This window comes from Lepisma saccharinum, chromosome 9, assembly GCF_977018435.1.
Source record: "Lepisma saccharinum chromosome 9, izLepSacc3.1, whole genome shotgun sequence".
Classification (NCBI taxonomy): domain Eukaryota; kingdom Metazoa; phylum Arthropoda; class Insecta; order Zygentoma; family Lepismatidae; genus Lepisma; species Lepisma saccharinum.
Window position 1 is genome coordinate 17,382,007 of NC_139237.1, and position 15,504 is coordinate 17,397,510.

Sequence of the window (15,504 nt, forward strand, 5' to 3'; positions counted from 1 at the left end):
TATCCTAATCTTTTCAATACAACCCAAAATAGATTCTATATTGGACAGCTACCTAATATGGAATATTACGCACCGGAACAAATGAAGTTGGAAGAAAAGCAAAAATTTGAGAAATGGTATCACGAACAACAAGAGAAGAATTATATTTTTAACGCTGAAACTGAACTTGTGGAGTACTGCATCAAAGATGTTGAGATTCTTCGATTGGCTTGTATGAAGTTTAGAGAGACGTTCCTAGGGGAAAACGGTATTGATGTTTGGAGAGAAGGTGTGACTATCTCTGGTGCGTGCAACATTTTGTACAGAAGAAAGTTTCTACATGAGAATACAATTGGTGTGATACCGGCCACAGGGTACCGGTGGGGTTACAAGCAATCCATTGAAGCTATCGAGTGGCTTGTGTACGAGGAAAGAAAAATAAAAGTATTTATCGAGCATTCCGGGAAAGGAAGACAAAGAAAAATCTTAGGAATTAAAGTGGATGGATATTATGAAGATGCTGAAGGAAAAGGTCATGTGTTACAATTTCACGGATGTTACTACCATTATTGTGAGAGATGTTACGGTAACAAAAACGGTGGAGAGCAGTTAGGTGGGGGTGACACAATGAATGCCCGGAGAGAGAGGACACAGAGAGTTACCAGTCGTCTGGAGAAAAGTGGTTACAAGGTCGAAGTGATGTGGGAATGCGAGTGGAAAAAAATGAAAAAAGATCACCCTGAAATTGAACATTTTGTGAAGCATCATCCGATGACCATCCAGAAGCCTTTGGACCCCAGAGCAAGTCATACTGGCGATCGAACTAACGCTGCAAAATTATACTACAAAGCTGGTGGCACTGAAAAGATAAAATATATTGATATCTGCTCTCTCTACTCTTACATTTGCAAGTACGGGAAGTTCCCAGTAGGCCATCCAACAATATTTCTCGACAAAAACTGCCCCAATATTGACCAAATCGAGGGGCTTGTATTATGTACTGTTTTACCCCCAAAAGATCTCTACCACCCGGTACTACCTATGAAAATGAAAGGTAAATTATTTTTCGCGTTATGTAGAACCTGTGTGGAAGAAGATAACCAGGAGGACTGCTCACATGCCCTAGAAGAAAGGTGTGTCACAGGTACATGGGTTGCAGACGAAGTAAGAAAGGCAGTGCAGAAAGGGTACCAAATTGTAAAGATGTACGAGGTCTGGCAATATAAAGTAACAAGTTTCGATTCTGAAACAGGTCAAGGGGGTTTGTTTGTGGACTACATAAATAAGTTTCTAAAAATGAAACAGGAAGCTAGTGGGTGGCCATCTAATTGTATAACCGAACAAGAGAAGACTGATTTCATCGCAGAATATCAGAAAAAGGAATGAATTCTACTAGACTACAATAAAATTGAGTTGAACCCTGGAAAACGCTGTCTTGCCAAGCTGATGTTGAACAGTTTTGGGGGAAAATTTGGACAGAGGTGTAATTTACCCAAAACATCTATTGTATCACAACCATCTGAGCTGTATACAGCACTTACTAATTCCTCTATTAGTGTTAATGCACTTTGACCTATTGATGAAAATGCTTTGGTTATAAACTGGCAGCAGATAGAGGAGGCAGTCGCCGAACTAGCCACTGTGAATGTAGTTATTGCTGCATATACCACGGCGGGAGCACGACTTCACCTTTACCAGTATCTGGAGAATTTGGAGAAACGTGTGTTATACTACGACACAGACAGTGTTATATACATTTCCAGGGATGGAGAATATGAACCAGAGACCGGTAACTGTCTTGGTGACATGACCGATGAATTGGAAGTGTACGGTGAAGGGAGTTACATTACAGAGTTTGCCTCCACAGGCCCGAAATCATATACATTTACTGTGAAAAACCCTACCACCCAAGTTCTAAGTAGTGTCTGCAAAGTGAAAGGTATCACCCTTAACTATGAAAACAGTAAGAAAATAAATATAGCATCCCTGAAGAATATGGTATTTCACAAGACCCAGCAAATTGCTGTTCACAATAGGAGGAAGATATCTAGAAGTAAAGATTTCAGAGTATTTAACAGACCCGAAAGTAAAATCCAAAGGATGGTTTATACTAAAAGAAGAATTGTTGAGGATATCAACGCTGTGCCGTTTGGGTACGTTATCCCACAAAAGAAACAGCGAACAATGTAAATCTAACAGAAGCATTCCGGACACCACCACATGCAGAATCTCTGTAAATATCTAAATTCTGAAAAAATAATCGGGTATTAATTTTAAAATGGAGTACAAATGGGAACATCCATTTTCAATGATTCTAGCTGGACCATCTGGATGCGGAAAGTCAAACTTTGTTTCGAGGATTTTAACACATCTGAAGAGTTTAGTGAATTTGGATTCTATGAACATTACATGGTGTTACAGTGAATGGCAGCCATTATACAGTAGAGTTTCAAGTGATGTGCACTTTTCGAAAGGACTCCCCAACATGGATACATACACAGCAGAACAAGGACCTCATTTGATTATACTTGACGATCTGATGAGAGAGGCAGATAATAGAGTTGTTAACCTTTTCACAAAAGGATGCCATCATAGGAATATCAGTTTAATATTTCTCTCTCAAAATGTATTTCATCAGGATCCCGCGATATATCTCTGAACTGCCACTATCTTGTTTGCTTTAAAAACCCTAGGGATAAAGGTCAGATTGGTTGTTTGTCTTCTGAAATATATCCTGAAAACAAAAAAATTTTCGTTGAAATTTACAAGGATGCTACAACCCCGCCTTACGGATACATATTCCTCCATCTCAAACAAACCACACCAGAAAAGTTTCGATTCAGAACCTGTGTGTTTCCCGATGATGAACATAATTATGTTTATGTACCTAAATAAGTATATTAAACACCCTGGAGAAATATCATTCTATCACAATGTCTCCTACGATCAAGAACGGGGCGTTACTCCGAACTTTATCCAAATGTAAATCTGGAATCAGACAGACCATCCTCAAGAATGCAGATGAATCCTTGGTTCACGACATCTGTGAATGTGCCCACAATACTTTAAAAGGAAATGTTCCGTTAAACAGCAGCCAGAAAAAGAAACTTTCTCGTTACAAGCAAGTGCTAAGAAAACTAGTTAAGCGTGGAACATCGTGTATCTTATACAGGCAGGCGGATTTCTACCGTATCTCATCGGTCCCTTAATTGGTTGAATTTTTTCTAGTCTTTTTAAATAATGGAGTATGCAGATAAAATGATTTTGGTACCACAAGATACATTTCGAAAACTACATCACCAGCATCAAAACATTGTACCACTCTCCAATCTGGATAAAGAGATGGGTAAAATATTGGATGAAAAAAAAATTATCTGATGAAGAAAAATGGAATAAGTACCATAAAGTTCTCGGTAGACATCTTCATTTTGTTCAAAAATTAAACACCCCTATCAAACTCCCCATAGTATCTCAAATGGAACATCAAAATGAAAAAGTAAGTAAACAACCAGATCAAGAAGTGGAACATGGAAGTGATATCTCAGACCCTATCTATGAAGAAATAATATCGACAATACCAAAAAAGTTTCACTCCAAAGCAGAATTACTGTATCGTCGTCTGAAAACAAGCAGTTATATCCAATGGGATTCTCGAGGGGGAAAAAAAAATATGAGAAGTTAATCCCTGGTAGTAACATCATAGACCTTATCAGTGATGTATTACGAAACAGACAGAATAGTAACCCTAGGGGTAACAATATATTCTCTCGACTCCTAAGGAAATTATTGGTAACTCTCGACGTTGGGAATTAAAGAGAAATTTAAAATGGAACCATCTAAAAAAAAGAATAGTGCATCCAATTGGCTAAACTATTAATATCTCTCACACACAGTCACCCTATTATTTGTGAGTAATGAATTCTAGTTTAAGAAACACTTATTATAACGTCTCCAACCCTGCAGGGTATTCCACCTTAGACAAAATATGGAGGGCTACAAACAGAAAATATCCAAAAAAAATATTGAAGAATGGTTACAGGGACAGGAAACCTACACAATACATAAACCTATAAGAAGAAAATTCCCTCGGAATCGATACATTGTTAACAATATTGATGATTTGTGGCAGGCAGATCTTGTAGACTTGAGAGGTATTAGTACCCACAACAAAAATTATAAATATATGTTGACAGTTATTGACACATTCTCCAAGTATGCATGGGCAGTTCCTCTACCAGACAAAACAGCCGCAAGTATAATAAAAACATTCCGGAGTATTCTACAGAATCCAGATGGAAGAAAACCAATTACTATTCAAACAGACAAAGTAAAAGAGTTTCTGAATATTACAGTCCGACAATTTTTCAAGAACAATAATATTCACCATTTCACAACAAAAAACCCTGATGTAAAAGCAAGTATTGTTGAAAGATTTAACAGAACATTGAAGGAAAAAATGTGGAAGTATTTCACATCAAAACAGTCATACTATTACATTGACGACTTACCAAAGATAATGAAAGCTTACAACAATACTAAACATTCAACAATCAAAATGTCACCCAGCGAAGTCAAACCAAATAATGTTCTCCAAGTTTGGGAAAATCTACGTAGCGGACGTTTAAAAATATCATCACCCAGTGTTAAAAAAACTACTCGGCAGTTTCTTCAAAAAGGTGATTATGTGAGAATTACTAGAGAAACATCAGCATTCGAAAAAGGGTACATAGGAAAATGGTCGGAGGAAATTTTCAGAGTTGTTTCCATAATATCACGGAATCCTGTTGTTTACAAAATTCAAGATTTGGACAAAAATTCTGTTGATGGTACAATCTACCGACAAGAACTTCAAAAAGTAAAACTACCAAAAACTTTTAAAATTGATAAAATATTTAAGACCAGAGGAAAAGGTACCAGACGAGAAGTTTTTGTTCAATGGAGAGGTTATCCGTCAATGTTTAACCGGTGGATACCCTACTCTAGTCTCAAAACAGTATCATAATGTCTTCTTCGTTCTATATAACATTACCTAGTAACAGTTCTATGAATTTATTTCCTGATAATACATTATCGAATTTTGTGACGAAATTACCAAAGGATATAGAACTTCAAGGTCCGTGGGAAGTTGCTGTAGCAGAAATTCACTATCCTAATTTTATGTACAACGTAACAGAAAGACAAAATATAATCTATTATAATATAAATCCAGATGCTGATGAATGGAAAAAAGTAAAGATCCCAGCTGGATATTATAGAGACATGGCACAAGTTGTAACAGCAATTCAGAACTCTGGTGTCCCATTCCACATCTCCCTTTTGGATGATCAGCATATTCTTTTAAGACAAAACACCGAAATTATAAAAGATGGGCTTGGTACAATAATATTCACCGAAATTAGGTTTTCACCAAAACTAGCAACACAACTAGGGTTCGATCCTTTCAAAATTATCAAACTAAGTGGAGTTCAACGCATACACTCCTCTGCTCCCACAAACCTAGCATTAGGTGTACCACAACAAATGTTCATCTACTGTGATATATTGGAACCTCAAATTGTAGGAGACAGTTTTGTATCACTTCTGAAATTTGTGGGTACAGATGTTCGAAATTTTGTGTTTGGTAGTGACGCACATATCGAGTTTTATGCTTTACATTATGTTCCACTGATGAAAAAACAGTTTGATACTTTGGAAGTAGATATTAGAGACCACACCGGACAGAAAATATCATTTCTTTTCGGGGAAGTGTCGCTAAAACTTCACTTTAAACGGTCTCTGCAGTGATGAATCCCTACATATATCACTACCACAATCTTCATGGGAATGGAGTCTCCAACATATACCAAGGGGCACCCTTCCAGAAAGGACACGGTATTGGCAGTTTCCTTGGAGGTCTTTTTAGGTCTGTAGTTCCACTTATAACCAAAGGAGCAAAAGCTGTTGGTAGGGAGATGCTTAACACAGGTATCAATGTATTAGGTGATATTTCTCAGAACCATCCTATAAAACAGTCGTTACAGACAAGATTTGCGGAAGCAGGAGACAGATTGAAACGAAAAGCTGAAAACAAAATTAAAACTGTGGTTGGTTCAGACAGAAAAAAAGAAAACTCTCAAATGTTGGTAAAAAACAGAAAAACAACAGTAATACGAAAAGAAAATAAGTGAATCATCAAAAAAAAAATATAAAGAAGAAAAAACAGACTGCACGTAAAACCAAGATGGATATATTTGCTTAAAGCATCTCACCAGGATTTATTCTCATAACGTCGTTCACAGAGGTACAAACTGGTCAGTTTTACTTTGATTTTCAAAGAATAAGGTTCTCTGGAAAATGTCATTTATTAACAATCTTTCATGTCAGTGTGCAAATTCGGAATTGGAAATTTTCTCCGTCCCCCCGACGCAGACCAGTATACAATCTGGACAGTTTATTTCATACAAGCCACTGGCTTCCATCAAGGATGATGCTCCCTTAGAAATTTCGGTTCCAGGGCATGGCGAAGACTACTTGGATCTACCACATACTTTTCTTCATGTCAAAGTAAAAATTTATAATTCCGATAATACAACCATCACCGTTACAGATAAAGTTGCAGCTGTCAACAATTTTATTCATTCTCTTTTTAATCAAGTTGATGTATTTCTTAATCAGAAACTTGTTACATCACCATATTATACATACCCATACAGAGCATACATTGAGAATCTTCTTAACTACAACCCTGCTGCAAAAGAATCCCATCTTACATCATGTTTATGGTTCAAGGATACCCCAGGATACATGGATTCTGTAAACGGGGATGAAAATGAAGGTTTTAGGAGTAGAGAAAAGTTGATTTCCTACAGCAAATCATTGGATTTGATTGGTCATCTCCACTGTGATATTTTCAACCTGGAACGTCTTCTTCTGAACAACGTCGAGATGCGTGTGAAGTTGGTTCGGGCCAAGGATTCTTTTTGTCTGATGGCAGAAAATAACACATTCAAAATTCAAATCGAAGATGCAACTTTATTCGTTAGAAAAGTATCGCTGAACCCCAGCATTAAAATCGCACATTCAATCATGTTACAAAAAGCAACTGCAAAGTACCCAATCAACCGTGTGCATATGAAGGTGGTAACTTTTCCAAGGGGAATTTTGAACAAAACCGTCGACAACTTATTTCTCGGACAGCTTCCAAAACGTATAATCATCGGTTTTGTAACTAATACTGCTTTCAATGGAGATTATACTAAAAATCCATTCAATTTTAAACATTTCAATATCAATTTTCTATGTCTGTATATGGATGGAAAACAAATACCGTGTACACCGTTACAACCTGATTTTCAAAACAATCTATCTCTCCGTGCCTATCAGACATTATATGACAGTACCGGGATACAATATCAGAACGATGGGAATGGAATCTCCAGAGAAGACTACGGGAATTGATATACTCTATTTGCATTCGATTTAACTCCTGATCTCTCAGCTCACACTTCAACACATTGGAACCTTTTACGACATGGGACCGTCCGGATGGAAATCCATTTCAATACACCATTGGCAGAGACAGTAAACAGTGTGGTGTACGGAGAGTTCCAGAATCTACTCGAGGTGGACAAGGATCGCAACGTCATCACCGACTACACAAACTAATAGTACAAAAGGTGAGTCCATTGTTCATACTATTTCAGTTGAATAAAAGATGGGTTTTGCAGTATTCGATTTGCAGGGGTTTAATGTAGACAAAACATTTATACCAAAGGAAATAGCTATATATAGTGGTGATGGTAGTCAATCAGTTCCTTGGTACCTTCAACACCCATATCATATACATAATCTCTCCTATAAAAATCTACAAACTGTTAAATGGCTACAGAGAAACCATCACGGGCTAACCTGGTCTGATGGAGCAGTTCCTTTTTCCTCCTTACAGCGTCTAATGGAACATGCTCTAGCACCTTACCAAACCTTGTTTTGTAAAGGTTCAGAGAGAACCCGATTTTTAACATTTCTGCTCAACAGGGAAGTTGAAGATTTCAACTACCACAATTGCCCTTCCATAACCTTACTCTTGAAAAATATAACTGGACCTCGCAGTTTTCACCAGGCACACATCAAATCTACATTCGCCTGCTCACTTTCAAACGCTTACGTGCTTGCACGTTGGAAATATGGAAACAATTCAACTACTCTCGTTTCTTCGACAACTCCCTAATCTGAGGCACATTGGTGTATACCCTTCTAATAGACTCCCTTATAATGTAACGACGCCGGCTTCTATAATTGTAAACACAGACCCCGACTATAAACCTGGAACCCATTGGGTTGCTATTTATATCGACTCCTCAAGAAAAGGAGAATATTTTGACAGTTTTGGGGTACCACCACAAATAACGCAAGTACGGAATTTTCTGCAAAACAATACTCTATCTTTTTTGTTCAACCCAATCCGGTTGCAAGGTTTGAACAGCACCGTATGTGGGCATTACTGTCTTTTTACATCACACACAGAACACATGGAAAGTCTTTGAACAAATTTCTATCCCAATTTACAAATAATACTTCTTAGAATGACACATATGTTAGAAAAAAAGTCTCACCTATTGTGAAAAACATTGAAAACTACAATTGTTCAAGCTTGGAACTTCAAATTTGCAACCCAAGGTAAAAAATCTTTGGTTATAATTTTATATATATATACACTACATTTTTTGTTTCACCAAAATAAATAAAAATTTTAATTGTATTTTTTTCTAGGTAAAACAATTTTAATTGTATCTTTTATTTTATTTTTCAGAAGAACCTAAAATGACTATCGGATAGCAAACCAGCAGTTAATAATACGCACCTGTGTTCATCTTGGGAATAAGAAAACAGAAAAAATCTTCAGACTTTCGAATTTTTCATGTGTTCAACCATTACAACCAATTCATAGATACTCTTTCCCACCTTTCTACAGTAATCAGATAAACTGAGTGTATTTTCTGTGCGTTTGTGTGTGTGTGTGTATGTAAAGTTTGATATCGAACAAAAAACATTTTTTTTGTCCTGAACAATGACCAGATATTCGTCAAATATATATAATTTTTTCTTAGTGTACATATATTATTATCATTATTCTGTGTAATATATAATATACTATAAACTTATTTTCTTCTCGTGTAAAACAGAAAAAAAATATAAACAATATGTTTTTTAAAGATGTTAATTTTGTTCTGTTCAATTAAATATGTTTTTCCAAACTTGTATCAAACTTGTATCAAGCAGATTACTGTTAAATTTATGACAATCTAATCTAGTAGAAATAATGAATAATAAAATAATATCAACATTATCTTATATTTATTATTATTATCACCACCTTTTTTAAATAGAAATATTCTTTAGAATACTCACAATTTTTCAACGTATAATAATTTACTAACACAAATACGAAGTGGGGCACACATGGTAATTTCTAGCACAGCTCTCGCATATTAAGTCTTTTTTTCAATATACAAGCACTACTCTAGAAAATACCGTACCTACTATGTATCTGAATTAGTAACAAAATAGAAAAGTAAGGTACTAAAATAAAAAAAAACATAAATTTTAGAAATTTATTTCTTCAGTTTTTTTTACATATATTTGTAAACATTTCCCCAATATTCTTACAAATTTCAAAGATTTTTCTAGTTAAAATTGAAAAAATCAATTGTTCTTGCAGAAGCCAATAAAGTAGGCGCCAAATTGTCAATAATCATATCCTTGCAAAAATATTCCACTTCAAGCAATAATCTTTCAACATCAATACTAGCACTGTCAATTCCAACGGGTTCAGAACCTTTATGGCTAAGAATAAATTCCGGTTCAATACATCCATGAATCTGGGAATCATCCCGACAAGCATTACAACTGTCACGTACATTCTCTGCACACTTTTCCAGATAACGCTGAAACCATTCCGCCACAGGTTTCTCATTCTTCTGAATTTGCTCTAACGCATAATCAACACACGGACGGAGATTTAGAAGTCCTTCCCATCCCTTTTGGGCCAGACATACACATAAACTGTATTCCACATTACAAACAGGCTCCAAACTTATCACCTTGTTTCCATGGAAACGCCAAAAACGCACATTCAGATTCGCTCCAAGTTTTATACCAGGAAGACGTTTTGAACTCTCTTTCTCAAAATAATTATCCACAATCACTTGCACATTCATTAAAGTTTTCCACTCCTCCACGTTCAATATTACACCATGCTGACCACTTTTGAATACACGAACAAAAGAAGAAAAGTTCTTCACCGGATCCAAACCAACAACAATATGTTTCGATCCTCCTCCTTCACCCAGATTATAGCATACCTCCAATAGACCCTGTCGGATTGGTGTACGTTCAGTCTTCTTCTCTGTTCCTTCCTCATCCTCCTCCGTCTTATCCCCTTCATCCTCCACTTGTTTTTGCGCCTGCTTCAGATATTTTGATCCATTCTCCTCCACACCCTCCTGTCGTCGCTTCATACTAGGACGTTTAGGAACAATTCGCCCCAATGCAGAATTCATGACTTACTTCTTCCACAACTTGCAATAAACTGATCTTCCTCGTCTTCACCAAAATCTACAATGCCGTTATCTTACACGTCACAAAGCATGAATAAGCCTGTTCCATGGAAAATTCCAGTGACCCGTGTCAATACAAATACACACTTGCCTCAATCCATACAAAAGTTAACGCACCGTCTTCCACATCATCCATGTGGTTAGCTTATGCCGTCCAACGCTACAAATCCATAGTCACGTCACCATAAACACTACGTAGAGTCACGTGACCCGTGACGTCACAAAAGTTAGGTTAACTTAGACCCTCCAAGACTACAAACTCATAGCCACGCCCTCCGTAAACCTACGTATAGTCACTTGACACGTGACGTCACAAAAGTTAGGTTAACTTAGACCATTCAAGACTGCAAACACATAGCCACGCCCCCCGAAGAGTCACGTGCCACGTCTCGACCAATCAGAGGCCTTGTGGCCAGGTGACTCCTTACTACTTCCGTCTAACGAGACCGGTCTCGTAGAACAGTTAAAGAACTTGTCTCGGAGGATGGATGCACTTTCCAGTGCTTCTCCCAGCCAGCAGCCGCCTGATGTAAGGAGGCGCGATGATTTTTATCGCGCCCCCCATAACTCCTGCGCCCAGTCCTCTAAAGGTTCTTTTAATAGCCAAGGCCAGTTTCGCCCACAGTTCAACGATTGTAACAGGTCTTCCCTACATGACCGAAGACAGCAGTCGCCGGACGGAAATTCACGTTTCCAGCCCACACGTTTTCAATCATCATCGCCGCAAGTGGAGCAAGGGGAACGCCGAGACGGAATTCCGTGTTCTCGAGGTTCTTACCCCCATCGCACGGCCGATGTTTGCCAGGCCAGGGAAAATAATTTAAAACGGCCACTAGCGACCAGGGGAAGAGACGTGCCAACTCCCCCAGTTGTTAACTGTCTAGTCTATCCGTTCAGATGTTCCCAAACGCAGAGTTGGTATCTGTTAGCGTATTGCAGGCAGGTAAACCGTATAATTTCATTCTTGATACGGGTTCTATGATTTCGGTAATTGGTGCCAAGGACGTTCCAGCAAGTGCACCACGTTTTCAGATTCCCACACTCTGTTACAGGGTGTGACAAGCACACCCCTTGCGGTAAAGAAGATCGCGCTTTTAACGTTTTCCGTAGATGGCTTTACATTCCGCCACCCTTTCGCGTTCTTCCGACGTTTGAACAGGGTGCAATTCTGGGGAACGACTTTTTAAGTAATCAGCGGGCTACTTTGGACTTCCGCACAAATCGTCTCACCCTATATACTAATTTTGGATCTTCAGTAAAATCTACTCTTAGGGCCACTACCCACAGGGCGTTCGACGTGTCTATCAAGCTCGCACAAATGATAAAGGCTAATCTCACTCCAGAATTTGTCGCGGCGAGGAAGATAATAGTGAAATCTCGCTCTCATCTTTGTATTCCCGTGCGCTTGGTGAATGGTACTGCCGATTGCGACACGTTATTAGAACCTGACGTGCCGTTTCAACAGAAATCTGGCTATTTTAAATGCCCAGACCAACCTTCTCTGGATTAGCAATCCACTGACGCACAAGATTACAATTCCCAAAGGCCAGCGTCTTGGTTCGGCTGACGCTTGGGAAATCCCGGTTGCCCCAGCCAACCCGAACGGGGACAGGGCGTGTGACACCGCCGGAATATTTTCCACCCCGGCTCAGGTGCATGTCACAACAGAAACTGAAGATGGAAGTAACGCATCTCCGGTTGACAAGCAGTTCGACATAAATCCGGACCTTACGCCCGTACAGCAACAACAATTGTTGCAGCTCTTGAATAAATATTGCCACGTTTTTCTTGGTCCGAAACTGACGTGGGTCGAGCTACAAATTACGTACACCGCATTCGCCTGAAAGACGATGTTGTTTTCCGGTCAAGGCCTTACCCGGTGCCCATTCATTTGAGAAAATAATTTAATAAGCAAATCGACTGACTTCTCTGTTAGGGCAAGGCGTCATCCGGGAATCTACGTCCCCTTACAACTCGCCTGTGTTTCTCGTGCGCAGAAATAACGGGAAATACCGCATGGTGCAGGATCTTCGTGCACTGAATTCTAACACCATCTTTGATTCGATTGGTATGAACGATCTCAATGAGACCCTATATCAAATGGGCGGCAAACGATTCTATTGTAATCTTGATTTGCACCAGTCGTATTTTCAGTTACCCCTGTCGGAAGACAGCAAGCCGTATACGGCATTCACCTTGTGAGGAAAATACCATTTTGAACTTAATTTTGCTGCAATGGGCGCCAGCACGAGTCCCGCCGAATTAACAAGGTCGATTCACCTGGCTAGTGCACAAATGGATCCTTCCACGTTCGCCTCCTACATGGATGATCTGTACTGTTTTGCCGACGAGTTCTCTGAGTTATTGACCACACTCGAACAACTGTTCAAGTGTTTAGAGGCGGCCGGTTTTAAACTTACCCCTTCTAAATGTTCCTTCGGTTATAGCCAGATCATCGCCCTCGGGAACTGAGTTGGCCGTTTCGGTTATTCTATATAGGATAAGATTATCGATTCCATTACACATTACGTCCAGCCAAAAACCGTGCGTCAGGTGCGCCGCTTTTTGGGTCTGACTTCCTACGTCCGGCGGTATATTAAAAACTACTCCGACATTGCAGCACCGCTTCAGGCTTTGGAAGGAAAGAATAAGCGTTTTCAATGGGAAAAGGAACAACAAGACGCCTTTGAAGCATTAAAAAAGGCTCTTATTACGGCCCCCGTTCTCTTGACGTATAAGCCTGACAAAGAAGTTCGGGTTTATACTGATGCATCGACTACCGCGATTTCCGGGATATTGATGCAACAAAACTCTGAAGGGGCGTGGCTCCCTTGTGCGTACTGCTCACGGAAATTGAAAGATCACGAGACTAGGCTAGGGATCATTGAACTTGAACTGTTGGCCATTCTTCATACGTTAAAGAGCTTCAGGTTCTATCTTCTAGGACGCCATTTCTTTTTGTTTACCGATAACAAAAGTATAACGTATCTGCGCACCGCTAAATCTCTCTCCCCTAAACTCTTATGTTGGTCCTTATCGATAGATGAATAGTTTTTTACGGTTTCCCATTGCCGCGGTACTCAAAATCCGGCGGACCCCTTGTCCCGGGATACTGGTATCGAACCGACCGACGACGCGCCAGAACTGGAAGAGACCAAGGTTTTATTCATGCAGGATAAAACCATTGATATTGCATCTCAACAGCGCGCGGATGAAACCCTTGGGAGTATCATTCGCATTTTGGAGGATCCACAGGGGAAGGGCAGCCAAGCCCCCGCCCCCCTCCAACGGAAGGCGTGTTACCATTCCATCGAAAATGGGTTGCTCTATCGGCTCCATCGAATGGCCTCGGGTGCACAGAAGCTTCTGTGCATACCGACCACCCTCCGTGACACGGTGATTGAATCTCTCCATTCATTGCCGAAAGGAGGCGACCACATGGGTTATTCCAAAACTTATAATCGAGCTCTCAAAGAAATTTATTTTCCCTTTATGAAGAACTTCATACAGCGGAAAATCAGGGAATGCGCAGTGTGCCAAGCGAACAAGAAGCCACCCGGTTATCCGGCCGCCGAATTATTAACTTATCCGCCGCAAAAAACATTCCAATCCATCGCGATTGACTTCAGTGACCCTTATCCCGCTTCAGGACCGCTCAGACATAAATACATACTCGCGGCGACTGACATTTCAACCCGGTATATGGTCGCACGTTCGACTCCCGACGTGTCGGCTCAAACGGCGGCCGAATTTCTGTATGAAGAGATTATACTCCGGTTTGGGATCCCAGAGACCATCCATACGGATAAAGGAAGCGCATTTACCTCTAAGCTTTTTCAGGAGTTGAATGAAAAGCTAGAAGTAAACCTCAAGTTCGCGCCTACGGCGTGTCATAATTCCTTGGGTATTCAGGAGAAAGGACATTGCAGTTTGCAACAGATTCTCAAGAACTATGTACATTCGTCCCACACTAATTGGGAAATGTATCTTGGCCCCGCCCTCTTTTCTTATAATACGGCCCGCCAGCAGAATTTGCGTTATTCGGCGTGCTATCTCTTGCATGGTTTCGAACCCCGTACTCCCTGGTCGGCGATGCTCCATAGGAGCGTGCGTGCAAGCGTAGAGAATGAAATGAGATTTAAAATCCTGGATAAGGCACGTGCAGCGGCCGCAGAACATCTCCAAGCTCGCCACCACGTCGTTAAGCCAGCTTATGACCGACGACATTCTCAAATCTTGTTTAATAAGGGCGATGAAGTCCTTATTTGCGATGCCACCCAGCGCATCGGAACTTCTAGAAAACTTTCGGGACGTTTCACCGGGCCTGGAACTGTAATCGAACGCGTTCACCCTAATTCGTATCGGGTCCAATTCACAAATAGGCGCGGTCATGTGATTATTGACGAGATCGGGATACAGCGTCTTAAACTGTATCATTCGCCCCATGAAGATTAGCGAACACCGGGGATAAGGGAAGGTTGCATCCCCCCCCTTTGGCTACTTACCGGCGGTCACCTATAACTTTTTATTTCCGTGGTCAATGAGCAGCAACGATCAGACAGGTATTTTTTTTACAATAATTTTAACTTCATACATGAATCGTTAATAAATAAATATCTCCCTTATGCGAAAATGTTGTGAAAGGTATTGTTTTTCGCCAATCACCGCAGCTGCACGTAGTGCAGACTGTACGTCGCCCACACCATAAAAATGAAGGTCACGAAGAGGTAAGATGTTAAATGACACTATGAGTGTTTCTATGTAACGCACAGTGTAGTAGTCTCAACGATAAGTTAACTATTCAGTTAAAATGCGCTTATTATATTATATAAAAGTCCCCCCAGGGGCACCTTCTGTTTAACAGAGGGGAAAGGACGACGCAAGCCGAAGGCTTTTGAAATGTTTATCAAGTCGTGTGCTGAGCACACGA

General features: G+C 39.9%; 1 protein-coding gene across 1 annotated transcript; it reads left to right on the forward strand.

Moving 5' to 3' along the window:
* The first annotated feature begins 57 nt into the window (after positions 1 to 57).
* LOC145992340 (uncharacterized) lies at positions 58 to 1,365 on the forward strand. Its single transcript, XM_083128723.1, has one exon. It carries the CDS (start codon positions 58 to 60, stop codon positions 1,363 to 1,365), a length of 1,308 nt encoding a protein of 435 aa, XP_082984849.1.
* The last annotated feature ends 14,139 nt before the right edge of the window (positions 1,366 to 15,504 follow it).